The following is a 27,990-nucleotide window of genomic DNA, read 5'->3' on the forward strand; positions in this document are numbered from 1 at the left end:
GTGAAGAGAAGCAGATGGAGTCCACTGGGAATCCAGGTTTTGGGGAGAGATAGATATGGATGAGAACAAGAGAAGGAACTGGCAGAGATGACTCCTGGTATTCTGACGTGGCCGCTGACTGGAGATAGCCATTCGCTGAGACATGAAATGATGAAAAGGTCTTAAATTTGGAGATGAGGAAAGATAACTTGGGTTTAACAATATACTGTTAAATGTCTGTGTGCTTGGCAGACAAACAGACATACGAATACTTTAAATTTGGGGTTATGCATTGAACTTTGATTAAAAACTTCATTTTATTTTTTTAAAAATTAGGTTTACTTGTCTTTTTTTGCCCAGTTGTTAGCTTTCTTTCTTCATTGTAGAGGACTCCTTCATTCTTTTCCTTCTTTTACATAAATCTATCAGGAAGAAGAAGTTTGTAGCTTTTTTCCCCCCTTGTCAGGATATCTCTGATAAAGGAATGCAGTTTTAAATGGCAGATGTGAGACCTGGCGGACTAGTCCTCTCTGCTCACTGATTTCTAAGCTTGGACAACATTTTACAGCGTATCAGGCTCAGGCAGTCAGCATTTGCGGTTGCTTTGGAGACCTGTTGGCTCTCCCTCATTGTGGGGTGACTTTAGGAGCACAGCTCCCAAACCCTGTTGCCCTGGTCCTCCTCAGTAATAAGGCGTTTATAGTACTCTAGTCTTGGCTGTATTATGTTGTATGCACAAAATCTGCGTTGTTACTCTTCTGAGGCTTGGCCATGGATATGGATTATGAACAGCTGTAAAATTTTCAGCCTGTTTTCTTTAACAGAGAAGTTGTTCTTGGATTCCTTTGGCCTCCTGATTTGTTCGGGTGAGAGAGCACACAGAGGGCATGGTCTTCTAGAGCGTCATGGAATCATCATAAGAGCTAGGAACCGTTTTATTACTGCACAATTTGCTGGTAGTAGGTTTTCTGTCAGGATTCTTTGGTGACAAGCAAAAATTAACTAACTGAAGCAAAAAAAGAAAAAGTATTGGACAATTTGGATGAGCTCGTAAAATTGAAGAACCAAGAGGTTGAAGGGACAGGAGCCGTATCAGCTCTGGCAGTCTAGGTAGCAAGAATTAATAGATAATTTCTTCACGGTGCTGAAGTTCAAATGAATTAGTTCCGGCTGTTTTCTCTGTGAATGTGCGTGTGTACCTGTACCTGAGTGTGTGTGTGGGTGAGCATGCCTGAGTGTTTGTGTATGTTTCCCTCAAGATTCAAATGACTAGAAGAGAGGGTCTCTGATTATCTTAGCTTGACCAGTGCAAGGCAGGGTATCTTGATTGAAAGTCTTCCTAGAATTTTTTAAATTGAGCGTAGAGTAGCTTCCCAAAGGAAAATCTGCCAGTGCTGGAAATTTTCTGGAAATTTTAAAAGATCATGATTCATTTTTTAGGAGTATGCCATCTCCAGCTGATGGAACACCAATTTTCTGTAGGAGTAGAGTTTAAGAATCACTATACACAGGAGTAACTGAAATTTGGTGTTCTCAGTTTTATCTTTTTTCTTTTTAATGACCTAAGAGGCAGCTCATCTTTAGTAAGTCTCTGCTCTGTTTTTTAGTAAGTCTTTGCTCTCTTTTTCCATCCATCTTGAGCCTAAGATTTTTGTAAGCTTGCTACTTCTTGAAAAAGAGGATTGTCTGCTTTTCTCTTGTTGAGGCATGATAGTTATCCAGATTTGAGTCTGCTGTTTTTCCTTTTCTAATGCTCAGAGTTCCCCCTAATTCTCTTCCTCTTCCTCTTCTCCCTCCTCCCCCTGCCAGCTGTGTGTGTGTAACCAATCCACCTGTATTCATTATTTCTTTACCCCATTTATGGTTACATGGTGGTATTCTTGAGAATAAGTAAAACTATTCTTTTTCGGTAACTCTGGTTTTCCACATCTATTCTAGTGAAGACATAAGCACAGGGTTATAAGTGGAGAGAAAATATTTTCTTAAACAATTCAGTTCATAGCATTTCCTAACCGTATTGGCATAATTTCTTGTTTGAGCTTATATTTCAAGAATAACTTCAAAATAACAATACTAGCGTTACTATTTACTATAAGATAGTTGAATGCAATTACATAGGTTGTGGTGTGCTTTGATTTAAGCAGTGCCGTGTGGGTGGACATTTAGGTTGCTTTCTGTCTTCTGCTATTACAGATCGTGCCTCAATGATTAGTTTTATATGTACCTACTTTATTTCATATCGTTATCACTGTATTTTGCGAAGAGATTCCTAGATGCAGAATTGATGAGTAAAGAGTGAATGCTTATCTAATTTTGCAGGGTGTTACCAAATTCCCCTCCATTAAGAGTTCTACCATTTGCATTCCCACTAGTATGTATGAATGTGCCTATTTCCCTGCAGGTCTATCAAAAGAGTATGATGTTAGGCTTGATTTTTGGTTAATCTAATAGGTGAAGAATGGTTTCTCAGTGAAGTTTTCATTTGCATTCCTTTTATGGCCAAAGTTGATCATGTTTAGGGGTCATACCATTTCTTTTTCTGTTAAACTATTAATACTTTTCCCCCATTTTTCTGTCAGAATGTTGATTTCCTCCTCCTCCTTCTCTATGTTTATCTTTCTCTTTTTAATATATTGAGGATATAAACTTTTATAGGTTACAAATGATCTTTTCCCAGTGTGTCATTTGTCTTCTGTTTTTGTTGATGTTGTTTCTGTTGCCATGCAAGAGTTTTGTCCCGAATTTTTATGTAATCACAGTTATAAATATCTTACTGCTTTTGGGTTTTGTTATATTTAGGAAAGTTACTTCTCCCAAGTTATAAAGGAATTCACTTTTTTCCCCCCTTTAGAACTGGTTTGTTTCATTATTTACATTTGAATCTTCGATCTGTTTGGAAATTATTCTGATATATGGTTGATCTAATTCTTTTTTCTTGTGGCTGTTGAGTTACCCAAACATCATTTATTAAAGATAGACCATATCTTGTCTGATTATCATCATAGTGTCTATACATGACAAATTGTAGGCTCTCAAAAAATGTTTGAATGATTGAAAAAAATTTCTCTTAAAGATCTCTAGTTCACTTTATCAAAACTTTGATTATCATCTATAACTCTAGAAATTCTTTAAAAATATTTGAAATTTATTAAATTTGAGTAGATTCAGTGAATATGTGCCAGTTATACAAGATATAGGGCAAACTTTGGTATGATGCTCATCAGCTTGTTAATGACTTTATTTTTCATTAATTGTAAACCTGGAAAAATTGTTAAAAACAGAAAACTATGAAGAAGAAAAGACCCATTATTCCATTTTCCAGAAATCACCATTTGTTTTTTATGTATTTTCTAGGATTTTTTTTTGAATGTGTCTGGTTGTGGAAAATGAACCGTGTTACGTTGTTTTGTGTCTTGATTTCTTTTTTTGGCTTGATAGAATATATGAGTGTTTTTCTGTTATTAAATAGTCTTTGAATCCAAATTTTAAATGACTATAATATTCCATTATATATTACCACAGTTTAAATTTCTATTTTGAGAATTTAAAATTTTTTCCTTGGTTTGCTTCCTTGGTTATTGCCTGATAATAGATTTTTAATTGAGGGTGGATGGTTGAAAGGCTCTTGTTAAATATTTTTAAGTTCTTTTTCAGAAAGGCTTTACCAATTTACATTGCCATTTGGGGTACTTTCTCATTTTCATTACCTGAATAGACTATTACTTTAAAAATTACCTTCCGATTTGAAAGATAAAGATGGGACCTGGTGCATTCTAAGTGCATTTATCTCACTACTCTTGAGGCTGAATATGTTTTATTTATTGGATAATTTCATTGTTTGTGATTTATTTATGACTTATGATTGAATTTCTTTTGGAGTATTGATGTTTTCTTCTATGAGTTCTTTATCAAGACACTTACCCTACTGTCCATTATTCTAAATATTTCCTCAGTTTGTCTTTTACCTTTTGTCTTTTAATTTTGTTTATGGTAGAAGTTAATTTTACGTAGCGGTTAGTATTCTGTTTATCTTTTCCTGCTTGATTTCTTTCTCTCTCTGTTTGAATTCCTTCTTATTCTGTGATCAGTAAAATAGTCCCCTGACCCCCACGTGATAAGTTTAATTATTAGTACAGTATTGTACTTATTTTGCTGCACCTGGAATTTATTTTTGTAATAGTATGAGGACTTAACTTGAATTCTAAAAGATTAAATCCTAGACCTTAGCCAGTTTTCCTATTGAATAATGAAATAGTAAATTCTAATTTGTTCATAATACCAGGTTACTATAAATAGTAGGGTCTCTTGCAGGTCTAATTTTTTTTTTTTAATTTAACTGCCTAATTCTTGTACCAGTACAAACCAAAATCATTGTTGCTTATGGAAGTTCTTTATTGTCATTTAGAATATTTTCTTAGCTACCGACACTTTTTTTCCGTATTAATTTTATAATCATTTTGTGATTTCCATTCACACACTCTAGAAACTTAAAAAACTATTAAGATTTGATTGGGCTTACACTGACCCTATATATTAAAACAGCTTTTCCCCCTAGAATATTTAGAAAATGCAGATGAACAAGATATCTTAATTGGGGGAAGAATGTCCATTTTAAAAGTAGGTGTTCTTGTTACCTAAAAACAAGTCTCACCTTTAGTTGTCAGAATTTTTATCTCTCTCAGTAAAAGTTTAGTATTCCCCATAGAATTCCCTCTTACTTGTTGTAGTGATTATTCTTTATTTTTAAAATGTTGTTTTTGTGAGTTAATTTTTTTCCATAGTATTGTGTAATGGGTTATTATGTGTAAGACTCTTGTTTTAGTGTTTTAATCTTGTTTTTGACTGATTTTCTGAGTTCTTTTTATTCTTTGAGTCATTCGCTCTGTTGGGTGTTATATAATAATTAAATATATATATTTTTCTCTTTTCTGTAGTTATATTTCAGTTCAAGAGTCATTAAGATCTCAATTAAAAAAACAAAACAATAGAAACTCTTTTCAAATGAACTTTGACATAGAATCTTTTCATGTAGCACAGGAAAGTGCAGTTGCTGTTAAAGTGAGGGCAGGACTCTAGAATGCCACTCTTGGGTTTACTAACTATTGCTGAAACACCTAAGGAAATTAGTTGGGAAACTACTGTTAAATCATAAAACAATGTCTATTTATGGCCTTAGTGAGCGTTCTTATTTCTACTCTTAACTTTTTCTGACAATTAAGTATGATTTTGGGTATGGTTTACAGTGATTTCCTTTAGTTTTAATTTTCTAATAGTATTTACTTTTTAAATCACAAGTGGGAAAAGTTTTATTAAATCCCTTGAAAGAAATTTATTGTGGTGGTTATAGTGTGATTTTATTAACTTGTTTTAAATCTTCAGTGTGTTAGAAAATTCTCATTGGTATCAGAATCCCATGTTAATTCTGTTTTTTATCTATATTCTAATGTATTTTTAGTAGCATTTTAGTTATGACAATGAAGCATACAACCCTTAAACATTTCATTGAAAACTCATACAAACATGAATTTAAGATTTTGCTATAATATTTATAGCTTTCTGTTCTTTAATATTTGTTTTTTATGATGTTATTGATCCGTTTTCCTTTTTTTCAGTGTTTAGGATACTAAAGTGAGATTCAAATTTAGAATCTGTAGGATTCATTTGGAAGTTGAAATAACTGGATTAATACACAGACTAGGCAACTGCCTTAGCCCCCATTGTCCTCCAGCTCCGACATTGGCTGTGGTAAGGGAGAGGAGATTCCTGTAGGTGCGGAAACGTTTGCCTGCCTCCTCTGGCAGATTGGATCTGGAACGTAGTAAGGTTTATGTTACAGCATGCTTGGAGGAGGGTGTGCACGTGTGTTGATGGAGTGTACAGTGACAGGTTTCTTCCTGAAACTCAAGATGTCCCTTTTTAGTATTTGATGTACATTACCTGTCTTCTGAGAGTAATGTTTAAGTGATACACTGTTATTCTGGGAGGTATATTAGAAATGTGTAGTGGGGATCTTTTTTGGCTTCTTAAATCTTAAGTTTTGTAGTTAAGCAGTAAAAACTGAAAACAACCCCCAAAGCTTGAATCACTTGGCTGAAAAGATTTTACCACCTTATCAACAAAACAGAAGGTGACTAACCAGAAGCACGGGTAAATACAGTGCTGCCTTTGTCTATTAACAATGATCACTTGTGCTTCAGAACAAGCACCTTTTAATAATTTCTGAGTGCCACCTGCGTCTTGTTTACAGATGTGTCTCAGAGTCCAGCGGAGCAAGAGATAAGCCATAATTCTTAGGCTCTTCTAAGGTTTTGGCCACCAGTCATCACCAACTACAAAGGAGAAGAAAAGATAACTGAGGGATCAGATTTCCTCTCCTTCCCCTTCTCTTTATTTGCCCCTAACATCAGATGCCCCTCCAGCGTGTGAAACGGTTGTGAAGCCTGGAGGCCCTGGCAGAAGATGAAGAGTAAGCGGAGAGTAGGAGAAGAGACAGGCCATTTTTGCTGAGCTTTTTTAGACCTTACAGCAGGTGTCATGTGTGAAATATCCGGCAGAATAACATAATGGCTGAGAGCATGGTCTTTGAAATGGAACCCTGCTGCTTTCCTAGCTGTGTGATCTAGATATTCAGCCCTTTGCGTGAGTGTGTCTTCCCTGTCTCTCAGTGTTTAAGAGGATTACGTGAGATCATGTCTGTAAAGCGCTTTAACACAGTACCAGGCACACAGTTATGCTCAGTCTACTGATAGCTCCTGCTGCTGCTGCTGTTATTTCTACAGGGGTTTTGGATAATAGATATTAACTAAGATTCCAGTTGAGTTATATGTGATTATGTTGTAAACTAAGGTGAGAAATTTAAATTACTTACTTGAATTAGAATTTCATCACCTATAGTGTTGGTCAAGATAACCTGGTGTAAATATTGGAAGTTTTGGTATTTTTATCTTCTAAAATATCTGTTAACACTTTGAGTATAAAGATTACATAGTTGATGTTCCTATAATTTTTTCTTTGACCAAGTGCAGTGCTGTCATTTAAAATTATATTTTCATGCGTAGTAACTACATAGTAGGGCATGAAAAGGCACAATTACTACTTGGTGAGATATTTTTAAATACCATAATATTTGCTGAAGAAATCAGCTTGCATATTGTTGTAGAAGATCAAAAATAAATTAATAGAATATTTATTTTAAAATAAGGGTTTTCAGCAGTATTAAGAAACTTTATTTGATTCAGTGCTCTTTGAGACCTCTGAGTGTCATCAGATCACCATCAGTTTTCCAGATATTTTATCAGGAATATAGAATTGATTTTAAATTGATGTCTGAGATGGGAGGAATTTGTTAAGAATTCTGTTTTTCATATGTCAACTTTTTAAACTTGAATTTTTCCAGAAGGAAAGTGCTATCTTTTAAAGATCCTGCACTGGAATCATAATTTGGACAAACAGCACCTGCATTCTGTTTCTTGTGCCTACCTGTGCTTGCACACGCGTGCACATACCCTCGCCCCCCCGCCCCCCCACCCCAAGCTTCTGAAGTATAAATGAGAGCATTATTCTACACTGAGGGAAGATTCCTTCTGTCTTTCATCAGACTTGCTCATCTAATTTGATATATCCTCTAATATGTGACTTTTATTTAGTAATTGTAGTCTTTTTGTAATCATATCGAATAAATTAAGTGAAGAGCAGACTTAACCAAGAGCTGGGGATGTTATATAGCTCAGCTTTCAAAGTTACTCTGTGTAGAATAGAAAACGTAGACTGCCGAATTGAAAATGGGAGATAAATCGAGCATAAACAGAATTCAACATATTAGTAAGTACTTAAATAGTTTCTGTGATTCTGAACTTCTGCAAATGTTAAAATTATGTTTTGGTGCAATATCTCTTCAAAATAGAATCAAGGATAAAAATGATTGTCTTTAAAATTAGGATAAGTAACATCCTGACTAAATTAAATTCATAAATTTTACATACTTGTATAAAATAAAAACTATGTTAAAGTTAGTGGGTTCGTATTTCTCGATTTTAAAATATATAATGGAGCCAAACAAAATTACTGTGAAAATATTTGTACCATAACACTCAGTAAAGATTTTTCGTTTACTTTTTTTTATTAAAAACTTGATAAAAGTGCATTGTATACATTGTTCATCCTAGAATCAAGTTTTCATCAAACATTGTAGTTTTCTCCCATCCCTCCCAAAAAGGTTTTTAATTGGTGATGTGGAATATTTGTCATCTACCAAATTAAAAACTGCAGGTTTGTAAACTTGGCACTCTGAGAAAGAAGTCGGTGCCATGAAATGATGAAGTATTGGCATGTGTACACCTGCTGTCAGGAAATAAACTTCCCATATGGTGCAGTTTGGCAGACATGCATCTTAAAAATGTATTGAATGAAACTGCTGCTTCGCTCTTTATCCCTTATCTTTTTCCAACAGTACATTCTCTTTGTGCCTGTAAGTAATCACTTCTACTTCAGTTCGAGGAACATGATACACTTTTACAGATGCGCTTGAAGTGAAGTAGTGGTGCTCCTTAAGAGTGCAGTAACTGATCTAATTGGATAACTCATTGAAATACTAGCTTGGCCCTTAACACCAACAAGGAAACAAACTTTGTCTATTTTGAAACATTTAATTTTTTTTTATAAAAACTTGAGCCTGAGACACATTGATTTTTCGCATTTTATCACATCGTGTCAAAATAATTTTCCCAGATATATGTGAGTATTAATAAAAGAAAATATTTCAGATGTTTTTAAAAAGTAAGGACTTAGATGAGAACCACATTGATGAAACATCTGAACTTTATAAATGTGTTTATGATATTCAACTAAATCTTATTGCATGGAATATAGCTTTTAGAACCCTAGAATAGTCAGGTCAGAAAATTTGTCCTTTGCACAATTACAAAGTTTCCTTAAAATTGACAGTGATGTTTTATTTACATTTAATTATATATGTGATATGAAAAACTGAATTTAAAATGAAGGGTGTTTTGAATGTCTCCATTTCTTAAATTAAAATTTATGTGGAAGATATATGCAAATACATCTTGTTGGCCCCTAACATAAATCTTGAACCATTGATGTATGCATGCTTGTTATTGCATGTTAATACACAGAATCCCTTTATACAATTTTTTTAAATAGATTCTTTTGGGATATCTTTTTGTTATATAATGTATTTTGGAGAATTGCCCTCTTCAGAAATTAAAAAAATAATTTTTTGAATTCCTGTATTTGATGAGTTTTAACTAAAACTTGTCCTATGGATGTAATCAGTTTTAACTATACATGCTTTTAGCAATATTTTACAGATTGCACGTTTGAAAAAGAAAGTTGTCTTTCCTAGTGTAGTTTACGGTGGCGATACCTGCCTGCCTTTTCTTTTGCTGCGTTGGCACAAGCATTGTGCTTATTTTGTTGTAAATGGTTCCAGTATTTTATCAGTTCACTAGGCTGGAACTGATGAGAGGTAATTAGGTGGCTGTATTTACAGCTTGAATAAGAAACTCGCCAGTGATTGAACACAAACTCATTGGGAGGGGGCACAGGATCAATTCTCAGCTTGGCAAGACAGATCCCTACATACACATCTTCCAAGTGCAAACGACGGATGCTTAAAGAAACTTTAAATATCTTCTCTGCCAGATCACCAGAGAAAACATAACCAGTCCCTGAACAGAAGACAGGGTAGCGCTCACTTGGGTAGAGTTCTGGTGGCATGTACCACTTGCTGTCTTTGTTTCGGTTGGGTGCGTATCCTCTCATTAGGTAACCAGTGAAATAGTTATGTCTGGGAGGCAGGTCTGGCTTCAGTAACTTATGTATTAAATATTCAGTGTTGACAAACATGTCACTGTCAGTTTTCATGACATATGGAATATGTGGACAGTATGTTGCAACCCAGTTCATGCCCATTAGTGTTTTAATGGTCAAATTATAGTATGTATCTAAATATTCCTGTTGAATTATATCATGATATTGTCTGCTTTCTTCCAGTATTGCACGTTGAAGGTAGCCATTTAACTTAATACTTACGCCCAACAAAAAAATCCGTGTCACTTGGATACCAGGTGCTAGACTTTCGTTGCCCCAGGTTTGCCGAATCGCTCTTCTAGCTTCTATCTGTCCAGGTTCTGCAGCTATTAGTAGTATTAAAAAAGGGCTTTTCTCCTGGCATTTTTCAGGTTCATTGATAATATATTTGAAATGGTAAGAATTTGGATGTCCAGTACCTTTCTCATTGTAGATACTTCCATTGGCACTAAGTGTGTTCTCCAGCCCTGTAACTCCTTGTGGAGACAAGTCTGTGTTATTGGAATTAATTGCTGTTTGAGGCCTCAGAGTTTGAGGGACTGTTTCTTTCCAAAGGTTCCGAAGAGAGCTGTGGTTTGTCTCACTTTTTGTAGAACGAAATCCTCGGAAAGTGTATGTTACAGGGTTTTCTTTGAATCCAGCTCTGCCTGGCAGCCAGTCATGATGATTGAAAAACAAAAACATAGCAAAAAGAAACACTAGAGAAAGTACACCAATAAGATGGGTACGGAACAGAGACCTCTTGGCATTCCAGCTCATCTTTGCAAAGCAGCAGTGTCTTCTCCTCCACTGAAGCATGTTGTAAATATCCACTAATGAGATATGCAATATTGGTGGCTGAAAGTGTTTTCTTCTCCTGAATCAATACTGTTCTTTGGTAATCATTTTCTAATTCGGTCACATTGTTTCCCTCGCAGTCATTCTGTAAAGATGAAGCATAAAAGTTTATAAAATGGTAAATGTTACAGAACTGCCTGAAAGAGACTTTGGATGCTAGTAAAATTAGGACACATGAGAATATTTAGGCTGTGAAAATATAATAACCCGGGGACAAAGTTTATAGTTTGTTTCTTGTTGGCAACATTCCATCACTGAGAACAGGATTAATTTCATTAAAAATGTACCTTTGTAGCACAATGAGCACTTTAAAGAGAAGTGATGGATTGATTTTCTTCCACTTATTTCATTGTCTCAGCTCTGATGATCATTTATACTTTTGACCCGACTTAAAGATTTAGTTTTATGCATGTAGAAGAGAAGAATGTTACTGGATTCCTGAGAGAGGCCGTGTAAGAAGGCCTGAGAGCAGATGGAAAATTTATTGGCATTAATTAAAATGGATTTGACATACCATTGGTGGTATGGAGCACAGTCAGTGGCCTTTTTTGTAAAATGGTCATGTATCAGTTGTGGGACAGACGGTGCAAGGTTGATGATGGCAGAGTTCTGTTAGTCACAGTACACTGCTTGGCGTGTTTCCATTGGCCCCTACTGTGTTGAGAAAGTCAATGAGAAGATGCACCTGTCAAAATTAATTTTCAGGGTCCAGTAACTTCAGTGCAGTATTTTAAGACAGTAATAAATGATGAACATTTTCAAGCACTCTTATCTAATTTTTACCTTCCATCTCAAATATGAGGTATTCAGGAGATCATTGTCCTTACTTAGACTTAAGATTGATTTTTAAAATGTGGCAGCTAATTATCACTAGTTATCTGTGGCCTTGGCAGAGCACTGTCATGTCTCAGTTGAGTCTCCATGTTAGAATTAAACAAAGAGTTACTTTGAACGGTCTTCAGATTTATTATAAAATTTATAGGCACTAGGTACTATCATATCCAACTGTTTAAAATGGAAATTTCACAAAATGCATTTTTAAAGATTTCTTGAGTTGTGCTGTGTTCTGAATTTGCATGTAGAGAACGTGTTATTTTTAGGACTTCTGCTAGCATGACACTTAGAGCGTTAGATTTTTAAAAAGATATGAGATGTCAATATGGAAGGTTCATGATGCCACATATTAAGAACTGGTTGTGTTATCTTTGAACAAGGTTTTTCAGTGCATAGCACAAATTTGTTCATGGTTTTCACTTCTAGGTTTTTGGATCAAGGCGTGGGGGTTGAGGTGGGCAAGGAGCTGTAGTTTTATTTCTATTGAGAGAAAAAGCTTTTTGGGAAGGGGGCAAATGTGTAATTTTAATTTTTTCAACTTTTTATTGTGAAATTATTTCTTTAAGCAAAAGAAAACTAGTCAATTAAAAAATATAGGAACATTTGTTTATTTGAAATAATAATGTATACATACATACGTATCTGTTTATTTAGCCTGTGGTATTGGGAGATTTATGGTTAATACCACATTTGTTTAACTTGACATGGCGTTTAATTACTTGTGGAAAATCATGGCATTTACATGGAAGTCCTCATATAATTGAATAATTGTAGACTAAAAATCACGTATATAATGTGAATTACTTTGAAAATATTGATTGAAAGTGTTAAGACATACCTATGAATGAAAGCACTACTATTCTAGTAACAGCCACTAGGAGGAGCAAGTAGATGGGAAATGGGACGAATTTCTAAAGTGTAATAGGACAGGCGCCAGCTTTTAATAATTTCTAGTATCTGAAATTATGTAGTACTTTTAGAAGTTATGGTATTTCTCAACTGTAAAAAATTATTAATCATTTTGTGAGCTAGGAACAGTGATTTTTTTAAGTTTGGGATTTTAAAAACATAGAATCTACTTTTCTATTTATTAGAGTTTATTTACATGAATTTTAATTTCACATACTCTAATGAAGACCAAGGCGATTGACTGTATGAGTAAAACATAGTTCTGCTGTGAGCTAAGCTGAAGGTAATAGAGCTGAGTGTTCTGATGTAGAAACTCACGTTTTTCCTTCTTGCACTTATAAATAGTTTGCCATTCTGTTTGGACCAGGACACAGTTTCTAAGCTTTTATTTCAAATGAAATATTTGATAAATAGTAATGATTCTTCCTTCACCTCATAAAAAAGCCAGTAGATGTAAGGGTTATGTGTGTAAATTTAAAAGAAACAAAAACTGCTTTATAAATTGACTTGATAATGTATTTTAAACATTCCAAAGCTAAATTAAATGTATCAGCTCTCTGTTAATATAATAGTGCTTGGAATCTGGTTGAAGTCCAATCATGTAGATCTTTTAAAAGTGTAAATTTGGTGTTAGGAAGCAGTAAATACAGGGGCAGCTGTTTGAGTGAATATTTGAATAAAGGACTGAAGAAATGAATGAAAGTAAATACTATAGTAGTAAATTGTGATATTTTTATGAAAACAGTATACCTGAAGTGATGTCTCCAAGTATTTCAGTGTTATAGAAAACAGCAAATTATTATATGTTGTAATCTAGCACAAATACATAGTTTATGGTCCTATGTGATTTTGTAGCAATAGGTGATAGAGATGCGTCTTAATTTAAATTCATCATATTTGTGTGTTTGTAAATATTAAGCTGCTCAGGCTTGAAATCCATGTACTATTTGTTAATCTCCCATTGATAAATGAAGTGCATGTGTCTAGCCTTAAAAATTCTTTCTTAAAAGTTTCTCAGGTATTTATCATAAAATTTTGTTAAAAGGAGAGTAAACTAAAAGTAAACTGTTCCTCCTTTTATTAAATAATAAAATTATTCTCTAGTTACTGCCTGTTGTATTTAATTCTTAAAAGTAGGAACAAGACAAGAAAGTTACAGTATTTTGGTTTTCTAAATAGTTTGACTTTTACATCTCAGCATGGAAGTAGCTTTGATTTATCTCCTGAGTTTTTTATGGCAATATTTTCCAGTTATTAATGTGTATTTACATCTTATGGATTGAAGTTCATGGAGAGAGCGTTACTGTAAAATGTTCAGTGACTTCACACACACAGAGTTTTCATTATTTGGCTTCTAAAAGTGTTGATATCTTTAGTCTGTTTGAACAGTTTTAGATTTAAGTGGTGCTTGAATAAAATATTCCTATACTTTTGAGATATCTAGCTTGTAAAAATGATTGGTGACTTTAATCTGAGAGACTTGAGATTTTTTACAACCATATTTTTTTGTTTAATACCATCTGATTTCATTCTTTGGTGGAATAAAAATTCATGGTATGAGCGAGTTGATGTTGCGATGTAATAATAATAGGGCCTGATAAGCTCATTTAATTTTAGAATGGAATGCTTACATATGTCTTAAAATTGTTTGCCTTTTGTGGTTATTAAATAAGTTATTGAGTTGTGCTGTGAAATTGAGCAAAAATCAGGATCTTTGATAGATCAGCAAGAAATACTAGAAATATCTTTGAGTTCCTGAGCCATGAGTTGCTATTCTAACTATGATTGTTGCTAAAATAGTTTATTAGGTTTATTTCTGCCCTGCACACACATAGCATGGCAGTAGTTCCTTACTACATATTAATATAGCCTGGAAGCACAGTAACTACGTTTATGTTTAATATTTTGACCTTGTATTGCTGTTCATGTATATTTTTATATCAAAGTAATTTTATACTATGTTTCTGATTTCATTTTAAAAATGATCACCAAGAACAGCCTTATATTTGCTCATTTAGAATCAGTCTGTTGCTTAAAATAAAGGCTCACTATTTCAAATGAGGGAATCTTTTAGCAACTATTGATATTTCTTTGTTTAAAGTTGTCTTCATGGACACTGTGATCACATGCAAATCTACTGTGGTCTTGTCCTTTCCATAAACTCAGACTGCCTTATGTGATCCTATGCAAATGCTTTCTTTTTAGTATCGTATACCTCGATAATACTTAAAATTTGTTCATACTCTCTTAGTTTGTGTTCTTTATCTTTATTTGGGGAGATACTGGAGGGAAGATTCTGTTACTAAAAGCTGTTATATATTAAGATTTTATTTTAAAAGGACTTTGAAAAAAGCTCTTAATATTAAGATCATCTTTGATAATATTTAATGAAATTTCACTGCATTGTCTCTTTTGATAGCCATTTTTAAGAAAGCACTTTAATTTACTAGATAGGATTCAATGTGACCTAATTTGTTAGAGGATTTCTGTGTTTTCTTTAGAGGGCTACAGATTTTTTTTTTAAGTTTAATTTCTCAGAGAATCCTTTAAGCACATCTTGTTACTATTTGCTTTTTCTCTCTCTTATGTCTACTAATCCGTAACTACATATTTACTTGAATAAACCAGTGACAGCTTGTTTTCTAAACAATGACAAATTTTAACATCATAAATTTAGAAACCCTGTCATAGTTTCAAGGACAGTGAACTGTATGAACTTGTTTATCAGATATTAGTGCCTCCAGGGCAATGAAAAGGTAACAGACATTTCACTGAATATCACACACAAGATATCGACATACCTTCCTTGGTCAGGCCATTTATGTGGAGAGGATTATGCCCACTGAAAATACTTTTGGCACGCCATCACTTCAGCAAAAAAGATGCTATCGAACATGCGCACATCCCCCAGTAGTCTGGCTCCTGCGATTGCTTTTCACAGTATCCAAAGTGTCCATCTGTCTGCTTGTCTTCAAGTTACCCCCCTTGTTCATAGGGGTCCTAGTCTTCTGAGGTTTTTCCTTTCTTTCATTTTCTTTCTCTTTGTTTAAACAAAAGAGCTGCAGTTGCTCGTTCTGTTTGGAGCACTGTTGACTCTCCCCGACAGTTGATGCATCGAGGCTTTTCACATCTGCTGTTTTCCTGGTCGGACAATGCAGTGCTGTATTCTCTTCCCAGTATCCATATTTCTAGTAATAACACTGAGCTGCAATGTAAAGCAGCCAGAGCTAGAATGTAGGGCTTCGATTGTCTTGGAAAAGAAGAGGGTTTAACTCTCGTTGTTGCCTGGCAGCTGCAGGAAGGATTTTAAGCAGTTTTACTGGGGTTTTAGTCTGTAATATGAAATCCACGGTTCCTCAGCTGCTGCACAGGCAGGCAGCAGTTTAAATGTGGGCTTGACAGATGCTCTCTCTGACAGAGCAGAATTGAACGTCACTGCTTGGCTGAATCCCACGTGATTGTTTGCATTCATTTTGACTAAAATCCTAAGTTAGGGAGAAGCTTAGAGATTCTGCTTCTATGTGATAAATTATATATATTCAGTACAAGTGCAGTGATGAGTGAATAATACAAGAAAGGGATGATTATGAAATGAATGGTTATAATTTTATTTTTTCCAGCTTATTTCCTTTTTTTTTTTACTTTATGCTTAAGCACAGGCTTTCTAAATGTTTTCAGTGTTAGATGCTGGTTTTCATGTTTCTTACATGATTTTATAGGGCATAAGCAATTTAAGCTTTTATATGTAACTTGCTGTAATTTAACCCCTTACTGTACTCCTTCCTTGAAGTTTTTTTCCTTGCATTGCTCTGATTTTACTAATATCTAGGTAGGACTCATAGACCTTTTATCTGTAACTTAGACCCTCTCTCCCACCCCCCTATTCTGGGTTTTGTAGAAACCAGCTGATGGATTGCTTTACTGACATGTGATGTGATAAAGCCCCCTCCTTGCTTTCTCTCTTATGGTTTCTAGTGGTCTTAAAGGCAGCAAAACTTTTTTTTAAATCACTTTTTAATGTCAGCATTTATTATTTATTTATTTTCCCTTTTCTTTAAAATTTCGTGAGTAGTAGAATTCAACAAATACAGCACACTCATACAGGATCTTCTTGGTGTGTGATCATATTTACTTGTCCTAATATTTCAGGGTGCTTTAGTAACTTGCCATGAGGCAGATTTTCAGTAAGCAGTAGATACTCACCCTGAAGTATTTCTTTGTATGGTTAGTCTCCTGGGCACCTTGCTTCTCTTTTTCTAGAGAATACTGAAATGTCTCTTTTTTTTTTTTTTTTTTTTTTAGGTAGCCTGAATTATCTTTTTCCTCTGAGACTTCAGGGACATTAACTCCTAGAAATTGATCGCGTTGGAACTTAGGCTGTATGTTTGTAGTCATGTATGCTCTTCATCCCACCTATCTTCCCCAGTAATGTCTATTTCAAGTATAGATTTACATTTTCTCTAATATTTTAAATTTTTTTGTCCTCATTATATTTTTTAATGTAGCTGATGGAATGTGCTTTGGAGTTTTAGGAGTCCTATGACTGTTTTATAGGAGTGTATGTGATTTTCCTAGAAATGTCAAAAGGAACATTAAGAATTTTATAAATGGGAAACCTTGGGCTAGAGCTTTGACTTTCCCTAGTTAAGTGTGGAGGAGAGAACTAAAACCCAGGTTTCTTGGCATTTACTACAGAAATGTCCACCCATGCTACGTGTTCACTATTCTTTTTTTTTTTCTTTTTAGATTAAACTTAGGTAACAGAGTAATGCTTAAGTGCATACTTAAAATAATTTTTTTTACAAAAGTAGAAGTGGATTTTAGTAGATTAGTATTTTTCAGTAATTCGTTATATAAGATTTGGCTATGCAGCTATCAACAGAGACCATTTCTTGACTGTTTATCCAAAGTCAGATTGCAGTCTAAGGCTTTTTGAGCTGTTATATAAGTGACTTTTTTTCTTCCTAATAGTTTTATCATTGTAATACCCATTTTAAAGATGAGGAACCAGTGCTTAGAGTTGTAAAATAATTATCCCAAATACCAGCTAATGAGAAAGATTCCAGCTGGGAATTAAAGCAAGATTATCCAAGTCTTTATGCTCTGTTCTTAACCATTGTGCTACATGGCACTGCTAGAGAAATTGTGGGATTTTTTTGTAGTACTGGCACAGCATACCCAGAAATCATTCATAGAAGTATATTCTATGTATGGATGTTTATATTTTCACTTTAAACTTGTTCAACAAATACATAGTGATCAACTATTGTGTGCCAACATTTGCAGTTAGGGATACAAAGATGGTTTAGACACATTCCTTACCCTTTCTCCAGGAAGGATTAAAACAGTTATTTTTGCCAGTTCTTTTGATTGAACTCTCTTTTGATGCCCCACTGGATTTATTATGGATCTTGAATGTTAAGAGAACTCCATAGATAACCTGCTGCTTAGTGGTTCTCTCCAGTATTGGGTTGAGCCCCAGAATTCCCAGTGGGCTGTGGTCTCAGCTATGCTTGCTATGAGGCAAGTGTTTATACAGCAAGAGAGACCTCTGAAAACTAATAAAAAAGGTGCGTGTGTACTTCATCAGAATGTGCTTCAAACTTTTAGGTAGACCTGCAGTCTGTTTCTTCAGTTTAGGTTAAGCTGGTTAAGAACTTCACATAAAGTACAGAAAAACTGAGCAGACTTGAGGGAACAGCTCCTGTAGGGACTTTTTCTAGCAACCTACGTATTTCCAGCCAAGGGAAACTAAAAATCTTACGACAGGCAAGCTTGTAGAAGTTCTGCCTTTAGTCTAGTTTCTTTTAACATCTGAATTCTATGCTTAAACTTTCTCAGTAAATGTGACAGTTTCCTTTGTCAGATTCTGCAAACTGGCAGCTGTTGTGTTAAGTTTTATAGTTCTAACTGTCTCGTAATTTTTACTTGCATAGGTCTACCTTTAAATCTTATAACACGTCCCCGATGCGAAAGTAGGTAGTCATTACTCTGTGCCCTATGGCCAGAACTGTCCTGGCTGGCTCTAGAATTTTCTTGGGCATGTCTGAGACAGCCCTCAAGAAGCCGGAATTTGAAGACAGGTTTTGCAGCACCTCCTAACTCTTAGTTTCTACTGGGGACAAAAGTATTACTTTATTCATGTACTTAATAGTTTTGGAGTGATTATCCCAAGATGAATCAGGTATAGATTTGCTCACTGTCAAATAGTAAAGACAAGTACTTTCATGGAGTTCTAATATCATATAAATTCAACTAAACATCCTCGGTGAAAAGAATGAGGGAGACGGGTGTGGGGAGAACCCGTCAACCGTGGCAGGTGATTTCCATTCACTGAGAATGAGCAAATATTGTGAGAAGGGAGATGTGAATCTGGTTTTTGCTATGTTGGTCTCCATTCCTGTTTGTGCTTTAGTGTGAGTAGTTGGCCCCTAAGTGCAAGCCATTGATTTCAGCTAGGGCTCACCTGAAGAAAATGCTGGAGAAAAATCTTGATATTGTGGATCGGGTGTAATTCCCACCATAGTACTCTGAAGAATGACATTTAACATAGTTGTTTAGAGACCAGTTTTAGTTTTATTGAGATCAACAACTTTGCATAGTAATGTTTGCTATATCTCTTCACTGTTTTGACTTAAAATCAGATGAAATTCTTTTCATTACGTAAAAGATTTGGATGAATGGCATATTTTTGGTTATTTACTATTAGTAGTTTTCCCTTTTTGAAGAAAAATTATTGTGTTTATTAAGAGTTTAGAATTTTCCTTTGAAGCCAGTAGATGATTTATGAACCAGTTTTACTTTTCTTTGAATTCACAAAGCAGGAATTAGCCTGGTTGCAAATTAGCAGTCTCAGAATGACCACAAGTGTCAGTGTTCGCCTGCCTTATTTTTTCCCAACTTGTGCAGCAGATACTCCTATTGTTTAAGAATTTCATTTGACTTGAAAGCAGAGCTAAATTTAAGTGTCTCTTTCAGAACTAATTGTAGACACCTTTATCTATTTTAATTCATACAAACTATTAATGATCCTAAGGGAAAATGTAAGCATTTAAAATCAACAGTGATTTGGTAAATCCTTTAATAGTGTGCTTGCGTGTTCTTTGGTTTCTCAGTAGCATGACTGTTTCAGTTGAGCACAGATCAACTAGACCGTCTCAGTTGTTTGGCACACCAGGGGCTCTTGGTTAGAGCTGTGGTTCTCAGTGGGGGTGGCACTGGGGGTAATATTACTTTCTAGGAGGTGCTCTAGAAGTTTATGAGGGTGTTTTCGGTAGTTGAAACAGTTGAAGGGGATTTAGTGAGTGGGGCCAGGGAACATAGTCTGTAGTGTGTGGGACAATCTTTGAAAACAACAAAGATTAGTCCCATGTTCTGGAGGGCTTCTGAATGTCCCATTTGGATATCTGTGTGTGGGTGAAAGGCCTTCTTTATAATTAAATGAACCTAAAAGCATAATTGGAATGCCAAGTATACTTTGTAAAGTTTTAACCTGTTCTGAATTTTCCAAGTGCTGTAACTGCAGTGTACATTGAGGGAGGGTCTAGTTAATTTTGTTCTGAGCTTTGCCAGTAGTTCACCATTTGAAGAACCGTGCTGCCCATGGCACTGATGCTCGTAGTAATCGAATCGCCGGTACAGTGTACCAGTCTGGACATTGGAAATGGTTACATTCACTGTGATTTTATGTGTATGTGCTACTGTCTCATTACTTCCTTGTGTCTTCTGGTGTGATCAGGTCTGAGACTCACATATTGAAATGCATATTGTTATCATAAATCTCTTAAAATTTCTCCTTTGTACTTGTTAGGGTATTGATTTTCATTAAAAAAATTACATACATAGGTTGGTTATTTTATCTGTGCATTCATTCAGATTGTTGGAGGGGTCAGTGTAAAGTATTTCTTACGTAAAGGGGGGTGTGTTGAGTTTCATAGGGTTGTGCAGCCCACTAGGTCAGCATTTGAATAAGTCATCTCAGCTGCCTTACTCCGTGCTCCCCAACACACTGACAGTATTTAAGTATTTTAACACTATTAATTCATTACAGAGTATAACAAACAGTTTGTAAATACAGGTAGATGTAATATTTTGAAGCTTAAAACTTCACAAAGAAGCATAGTTACCCAAATATAAATTATTAGTATCAGAAAATGCTTCTTATTTCATTGCTTTAGTAGATAAAGTAAAAGTCAAAAGTAAATAAATAGAATGTTTTTCCTAAAGGGCGTTTTAATTGTATTTTATTGAGGTTATATTGGCTTATAACACTGTAAATTTCAGGTGTACATTATCATACTTCAGTTTCTATATAGACTGCATTGTGTTCAGCGCCAACAGTCTAGTTTTTATCCATCACCGTATGTACGTGCCCCTTTACCCCTTTTACCCTCCCTGTACCCTCTTCCTCTCAGGTAACCACTAATCTGTTCTCCTTATCTGTGTGCTTGTTTATCTTCTACATGTGACTGAAATCATACGGTATTTGTCTTTCTCTGACTTATTTTGCTTAGCATAATATCCTCAAGGTCCATCCATGTTGTTGCAAATGTCAAGGTTTTCTTTTTTTATGGTGAAGTAGTATTCCATTGTGTATGTATACCACATCTTTCTTTATCCATTCATCCGTTGATGGGTGCATGGGTTGCTTCCAGGTCTTGGCTATTGTGAATAATGCTGCAATGAACATAGGGATTTATAAATCTCTTTGAATTGTTGATTGCTTGTTCTTTGGAGAAATACCCAGTAGTGGGATAGCTGGATCATACAGTATTTCTATTTTAAAATTTTTGACAAATCTCCCTGTGTTTTCCATAGTAGCTGTACTAGTTTCCATTCCCACCAGCAGTGATGAGGGTTCCCTTTTCTCCACATCCTCTCCAACTCTTGTTATTTCTTGTCTTGTTAATTATAACCATTCTGATTGTTGAGAGGTGATACCTCATTGAAGTTTTGATTTGCATGTCCCTGATAATTAGTGATGTTGAGCATCTTTGCACGTGCCATCTGTAGATCTTCTTTGGAAAAATGTCTGTTCATATCCTTTGCCCCCTTTGGTTGGATTGCTTGTTTTTTATTGTTGAGTTGTATGAGTTCTTTATATATTTTGGAAATTAGCCCCTTGTTGGATATATGATTTGCAAATATTTTCTCCCAGTTGGTGGGTTGTCTTTTGTTTTGTCGATGGTTTCCCTAAAGGGCTTTTTTAAAGAAAGCTGGGAGCATTGAGCATGCTTGATTCTGAATTCATGTAGCTATCTTCAGAATGATTGTTTAGGTCCCATTGGAAATAGGGATATTAGTATAAAGGAAATTTGCAAAGCAGAAAAGAGGCAGGCAAAGGTTATAGAATTTAGGAAGGGGGAATGTTAGACTTTAGGATTTGAATCACCCCCCCAACTTCTTAGAGGATGCCTAAATTATTCACTTACATTCAGATCACATTGAGCATATTATATGCAAGTTGCAAGGGCATATGAGATACATCATTAGCTTCCTTTCTTTCAAGGAATTGATAGACTTGATGGGATACCTAGATCATTTTAAAGATAGCAAAATAAGTGGAAGTCAATGTTCTATGGTTAGTATTTAAATTTTTATCCTTCATGGACAAATTGTCTAGTGCAGGTCATTGTGGCATCGTTCACCTCGCTGCTTTGATACTTTGATCTTCCCAGTTGTAGTGGGTTTGTATTACATTTCTCTCCTTTTAATTTTTCATGCATTTCTAATAGTTTTATCCTCTTTAAATAAGACGAGATCTCACAGATAATTATAGTTGCTGAGTTTTAGTGAACCAAAATTAAAAAATGAAAATTTTTATATTTGTTTGGACCCTCCACTTTTGATTATCTCCCTGATTGCTTGTTAACATATTGAGTCTCTTTTTCATAAATATCTTCATAGTTGACTTTGAGTTTTATCTATATTTCCTTTGTAACTTTTCACAGTTAATATTTATTAATATCTCTAGAGTTTATAATGTTCCAGAACATTTCTCTTGACTGTTTCAGAGTGTGTGTGTGTGTCTGTATGTGTATGTGTGTAGTTTCAAATAGTTAAGTATGTACAGGTCTTTGTTTTGTTTTAGCTTCTCCAGTCAATTTATTGAATCATATTAAATGGTAAAACATTGACTATATTCTTTCAAAGCTTACAGTATTGTTATTTCCCTTTCTACCTATTTTGCTAGTATCTATAATTCTATGATTCCCAAAACAACCAAATTAATATCTAACTCCAAACATGTATCCTTTGATAGAGCTCAGCAGCAGAATATTATGTGTTTATTCACATGGAATAAAAGAAGAGCAAATTTATATGGCTATATCATAATCTTTGAAGAAACCCATATTGAATTATGTCTTTAAACTTAATGAGTTAATCGGACACTTCAGGTTCTATTGTAATGTCATTGTTCCTAGTGAAAAGGCATTACTTACATTAGAATAATGGGATTTCAGAGCGGAATTGGACCTTTGAGGTCATCTAAAAATCTAGTTTTCTCACTTTACAGGCAAAGTAACTAAGACCCTGAGAGGTTGTGGTTTTCTCAAAGCTCTGCTCTTACTGTGGCAGAGCCAGAACTAGAACCTAGAGCGCAAGACTTCTAAATCAAGTTTTTCGTGGTATTTATTTTTAATCCTTGGACCCATAAGCTATGCAAAAGGGTCCTCCAGACCTTCTACCTCATCCCTGTCCCTATGCCACTCCAAAAACAGTTCTGCCAGTTTTAAATGAGAAAGGTAGTGCTTTTATTAAACCTCAGTGAGACACATAAAAGAATTGTTCATCTGCTCCAGAAGGTAAGTTATGTGATCATTTTACAGACTTTGGTATTAAAGGAGATCAATGCTCATGGTTTGTTTCTCATTGCTGTCCTATGATTAAACGTTTCCTCTACGTTCACATGGAGATAATTTTTTTATCTGTAGATAAATAAATGAAAAAACCCCACCATTTTCCCAATATACAAGATTTTAAGGATTTTGTGTTCTCTCTCAGTGTCTTTTCCTCTCTTTGGATTCAAATTTTAATTGCTGTATTAGTCTGAGTTCTCCAGAAAAACAACCAATAGGATGGATGTATGGATGGATGGGTGGGTAGGTAGGTAGGTAGGTAGGTAGGTAGATTATAAGGAATTAGCACACATGGTTATGGAGACTGAGAAGTCCCAGGATTTGCTGTCTTCTAGCTGAAGACCCGGGAGAGCTGATGGTGTAGTTCCAGTCCGAATCGGAAGCACTGAGAACCAGGAGAGCCAGTGGTGTCAAGTTCCAGTCTGAGTCTAGTCTAAAGGCAGGAGAATACCCATGTCCCACCTTGTCTACAGCCAGGCTGAGAGCGAATTCTCTCTTTTTTTTTTTTCTTTCTTTTTTTGGAGGAAGAATAGCCCTGAGCTAACATCCACTGCCAGTCCTCCTCTTTTTGCTGAGGAAGACTGGCCCTGAGCTAACATCTGTGCCCATCTTCCTCTATTTTATATGTGAGATACCTGCCATGGCATGGCTTGATAAGCAGTGCATAGATCTGCCCCTGGGATCTGAACTGGTGAACCCCAGGCTGCCCAGGCAGAGCGTGCGAACTTAACCACTGCACCACCAACTGTGCCACTGGACCCAGCCCCTACTTTACCTTTTTGCTCTGTTCAGTCCTTCACTGGATTGGATGAGGCCTACCCACATTGGGGAGGGCAACCTGCTTTACTCAGTCTACCAATTCAAATGTTAATCTCATCCAGAAACATCCTCACAGACACATCCAGAATAACGTGTTAGCCAAATAGGCAGGCACTCCATTGCCTAGTCAAGCTGACACATAAAATTAACCATCACAGTTACCTTCATGCATCTTACATAGCTTCTGCCACCTAGAGCAGTGTACACCCTGATTCAGTGACACATAGAACAACTGGCTTAGCGTGTTAACTGCTTTAGGATGTGTTTAGTGAATCTGTGGAGATGAGATTTTCGTGATCCCTCTATTCTTCCTTAAACGCTTGGTTTTTATTTTTGTCAAAAATTAATTTATACTTGTCTCTTTTTGTTCAATTCATTCATTTTTGAACCAGTTTAGTTTTCAGCCAAGAAAGCATTCTACAGAATGAGGAATGGAAAAGCTGGTATTTAGTTTTTAAATTAGTGAATATCTTCTTATGTTACTCATAGCACTTGTATTCCAATTTTGTCTGTGACTATAGAGAAAATGAATGTTACATTCTCAGGTTGAAGTTTTAATTACTGTGGGTAGATTTGGGTAAGAATAGAATTTTTCTTTTTCCTTCATTGAGATTAAAATATTTACTTTAGTGTAGTCCCTTTTGGTTTCAAGTAGCAGAAGCTTACTCAAGTCGGCTTAAGCAAGTAAAGGAAATATATTATAATGGTATAGGAATATTCCTCAGAACCCAATTCTGAGAAGTATGAATTGGCCTTTAAAAGAACACAGTGAGAAATTGGAAAACTGTCAGGAATCAAGGACGCTTTTCTCTCTTTCTATCTGATGCCACGTAATTACTTGTCGTTTTGTCTGCGTCTGCACACCAGCTCTCTGGTCTTTGTGCACAGTCTTCCTTAAAGCCGACACCACTCCAGGTGACTGTAGCCCAGACTGCTTGGCATATCTTAGTATGGATTGCAACCTCCCAAGGAGAGGAGATCTGAGTGGGTCTGCTTAGTTCATGTGTTTGTCCCTTGTGGGTAGTGTCCTGCTCTGATGATGGCAGATAGGTTGTTTTCTGAGCAGCCCTCCCTCAGAGTCTGCTGCAGCTTATAATTGCACTTTGTTTATTCTTTTACAAATATTTTTTGCTTTTTAAAAAAACTTTTAAAATTGTGGTAAAATATACGTTAAATATACCATTTTAACTGTTTTTAAGTGCGTACAGTTCAGCGGTAATAAGTACATTCACAGTGCTGTGCATCCATCACTGCTGTGTATCTCCAGAACTTCTTCCTCATCCCAGACTGAAACTCTGTACCCATTAGAAAATAATTCCCCGTTGCCCTCTCTCCCCAGCCCCTGGTAACTACCATTCTACTTTGTATTTTTATGAATTTGATTATTCTAGGTACCTCATGTAAGTGGAATCATACAACATTTGTCTTTTTGTGCCTAACTTATTTCATTTAGTGTAATGTCTTCATGGTTCATCCATGTTATAGCATGTATGAGAATTTCATTCCTTTTTATTTTATTTATTTATTTATTTTTGAGGAAGATTAGCCCTGAGCTAACTGCTGCCAATCCTCTTTTCGCGGAGGAGGACTGGCCCTGAGCTAACATACGTGCCCATCTTCCTCTACTTTATACTTGGGACGCTCACGACAGCATGGATCCGAACCAGCGAACCCCGGGCCGCTGAGAAGCGGAACGTGTGCACTTAATGGCTGTACCACCGGGCCGGCCCTCATTCCTTTTTAATACTGAATGATATTCCATTGTCTGTATAAATCACATTTTGTTTATCCATTCATCTATCAATGGACATTTGCTTTTTTCCCTTCTTTTGACTGTTGTGAATAATGCTGCTGTGAACATGAGTGTACAAATGTCTAAGTCCCCGCTGTCAATTCTTTTGGGTATGCATGTACCCAGAAGCGAAATTGCAGGATCATATACTAATTCTATGTTTAGTTTTTTGAGATACTTCCATTACTGTTTTCCACAGCATCTGCACCACTTTACATTCCCACCAGCCATGCACAAGGGTTTGAATTCCTCCACATCCTTGCCAGTACTTGTTAATTTCTATTTTTTTTTGTTTATTTGATAATAGCCATCCTAATGAGTGGAAAGTGGTATCTCATTGTGGTTTTGATTTGCATTTCCCTAATGATTAGTGATGTTGAGCATATTTTCATGTGCTTATTGGCCATCTGTAGATCTGCTCCAGAGAAATGTCCACTCAAGTCCTTTGCCATTTTTGATTTGGTTGTTTTTTGATTTTTGAGTTGTAGGAGTTCTTTATATATCCAAGATGTTAATCACTTTATCAGATACATGATTTGCATATATTTTCTCCAATTCTTTGGGAGAATTGCCTTCTCACTCTGTTGATAGTGTCCTTTGCTGCAGTCCAATTTATCTATTTTTTCTTTCGTTGCTTGTACTTTTTGGTGTCATGTCCACGAAATCATTGCCAATCTAATACCATGAAGCTTTTACTCTGTGTTTTTTCCTAAGCGTTTTATAGTTTTAGCTTTTAAATTTAGGCTTTTGATCCATTTTGAGATAATTTTTCTATATGATATAAGATAATGGTCCACCTTCATTCTGTTGCATGTGAATATCCAGTTTTCTCAGCCCCGTTTGTTGAAAAGACTGTCCTTTCCCCATTGCATGGGCTTGGCACCGTTGTCAAAAATCAGTTGACCATATATGTGAGAATTTGTTTCTGGGCTCTCATTTCTGTTTCATTGGTCTATATGTCTATCTTTATGCCATACTACACTGTTTTGGTTACTGTAGCTTTGTGGTAAGTTTTGAAATCTGGAAGTTTGAGTCCCCAAAATTTGTTCCTTTGCTTTCGAGATTAGTTTGGCTATCTGGGATCCCTTGAGATTCCATATGAATTCTAGGATGGGTTTTTCTTTCTGTAGAAACACCATTGGGATTTTTTTGGGGGGCAAGATTAGCCCTAGCTAACTCCTGCCAGTCCTCCTTGTTTTGCTGAGGAAGCCTGACCCTGAGCTAACATCCGTGCCCATCTTCCTCTACTTTATATGTGGGACACCTACCACAGCATGGCTTGCCAAGTGGTGCCATGTCCGCACCCAGGATCTCAACAGGCGAACCCCGGGCCGCTGAAGCGGAACGTGTGCACTTAACTGCTCTGCCCCCGGGCTGGCCCCACACCATTGGGATTTTGATAGGGATTGCACTGAATCTGTAGATCGCATTGGGTGGTATTGAAATCTTAACACTATTAATTCTTCCAGTCCGTGAACTTAGATGTCTTTCCATTTATTTATGGCTTTAATTTCTTTCAGCAATATTTTACAGTTTTCAGTGTACAAGTATTTTGCTTCCTTGGTTAGATTTACTCATAAGTATTTCATTCTTTTTAATGCTATTATAAATGGAATTTTGTTAATTTCCTTTTCAGATTGCTCATTGTTAGTGTGTAGAAATGCAGCTGATTTTTGTGTGTTGATTTTGTATCCTGCAGCTTTGCTGAATTCATTCATTAGTTGTAACAGTCTTTTTGTGAAATCCTTAGGTTTTCTACATAGGAATCTTGTCATCTGCAAACATAATTTTATCACTTCCTTTAAATTTGACTGCCTTTTATTTCTTTTTTCGCCAAATTGTTCTGGCTAGGACTTCAGTACTATTTTGAATAGAAGTGGTGAAAGTGGGCATCTTGTTCCTGATCTTAAGGGAAAAAGTTTCAATCTTTCATCATTGAGTATGATGTTAACTTTGAGTTTTTCATATATAGCCTTTATTATGTTGAGAAAGTTTCCTTCCATTCTTAGTTTGTTGAGTTCTTTTTTGTTTTTTAAATCATGAAAAGGTGTTGAAGTTTGTCAAATGCTTTTTCTGCATCAATTGAGATAATCATGAAGTTTCTTTCTTTTTCATTTTGTTAATGTGATT

The 27,990-nt window shown here is 35.5% G+C and overlaps 2 protein-coding genes across 2 annotated transcripts in view; one reads left to right on the top strand and one right to left on the bottom strand.

Annotated features, from left to right (window-relative positions):
- Positions 1 to 27,990, top strand: part of CDC73 (cell division cycle 73) — a 117,964-nt gene that overhangs the window by 53,296 nt on the left and 36,678 nt on the right. The gene's annotated exons all lie outside the window — the stretch shown is intronic.
- Positions 7,995 to 15,764, bottom strand: B3GALT2 (beta-1,3-galactosyltransferase 2). Its single transcript, XM_046678483.1, has 2 exons — positions 15,192 to 15,764; positions 7,995 to 10,732 (listed from the first exon to the last, which is right to left on the bottom strand). The coding sequence occupies exon 2, from the start codon at positions 10,606 to 10,608 to the stop codon at positions 9,340 to 9,342; it is 1,269 nt and encodes a 422-aa protein (XP_046534439.1). The 5' UTR covers positions 10,609 to 10,732; positions 15,192 to 15,764; the 3' UTR covers positions 7,995 to 9,339.

Source organism: Equus quagga, chromosome 12 (genome assembly GCF_021613505.1).
Source record: "Equus quagga isolate Etosha38 chromosome 12, UCLA_HA_Equagga_1.0, whole genome shotgun sequence".
NCBI lineage: Eukaryota > Metazoa > Chordata > Mammalia > Perissodactyla > Equidae > Equus > Equus quagga.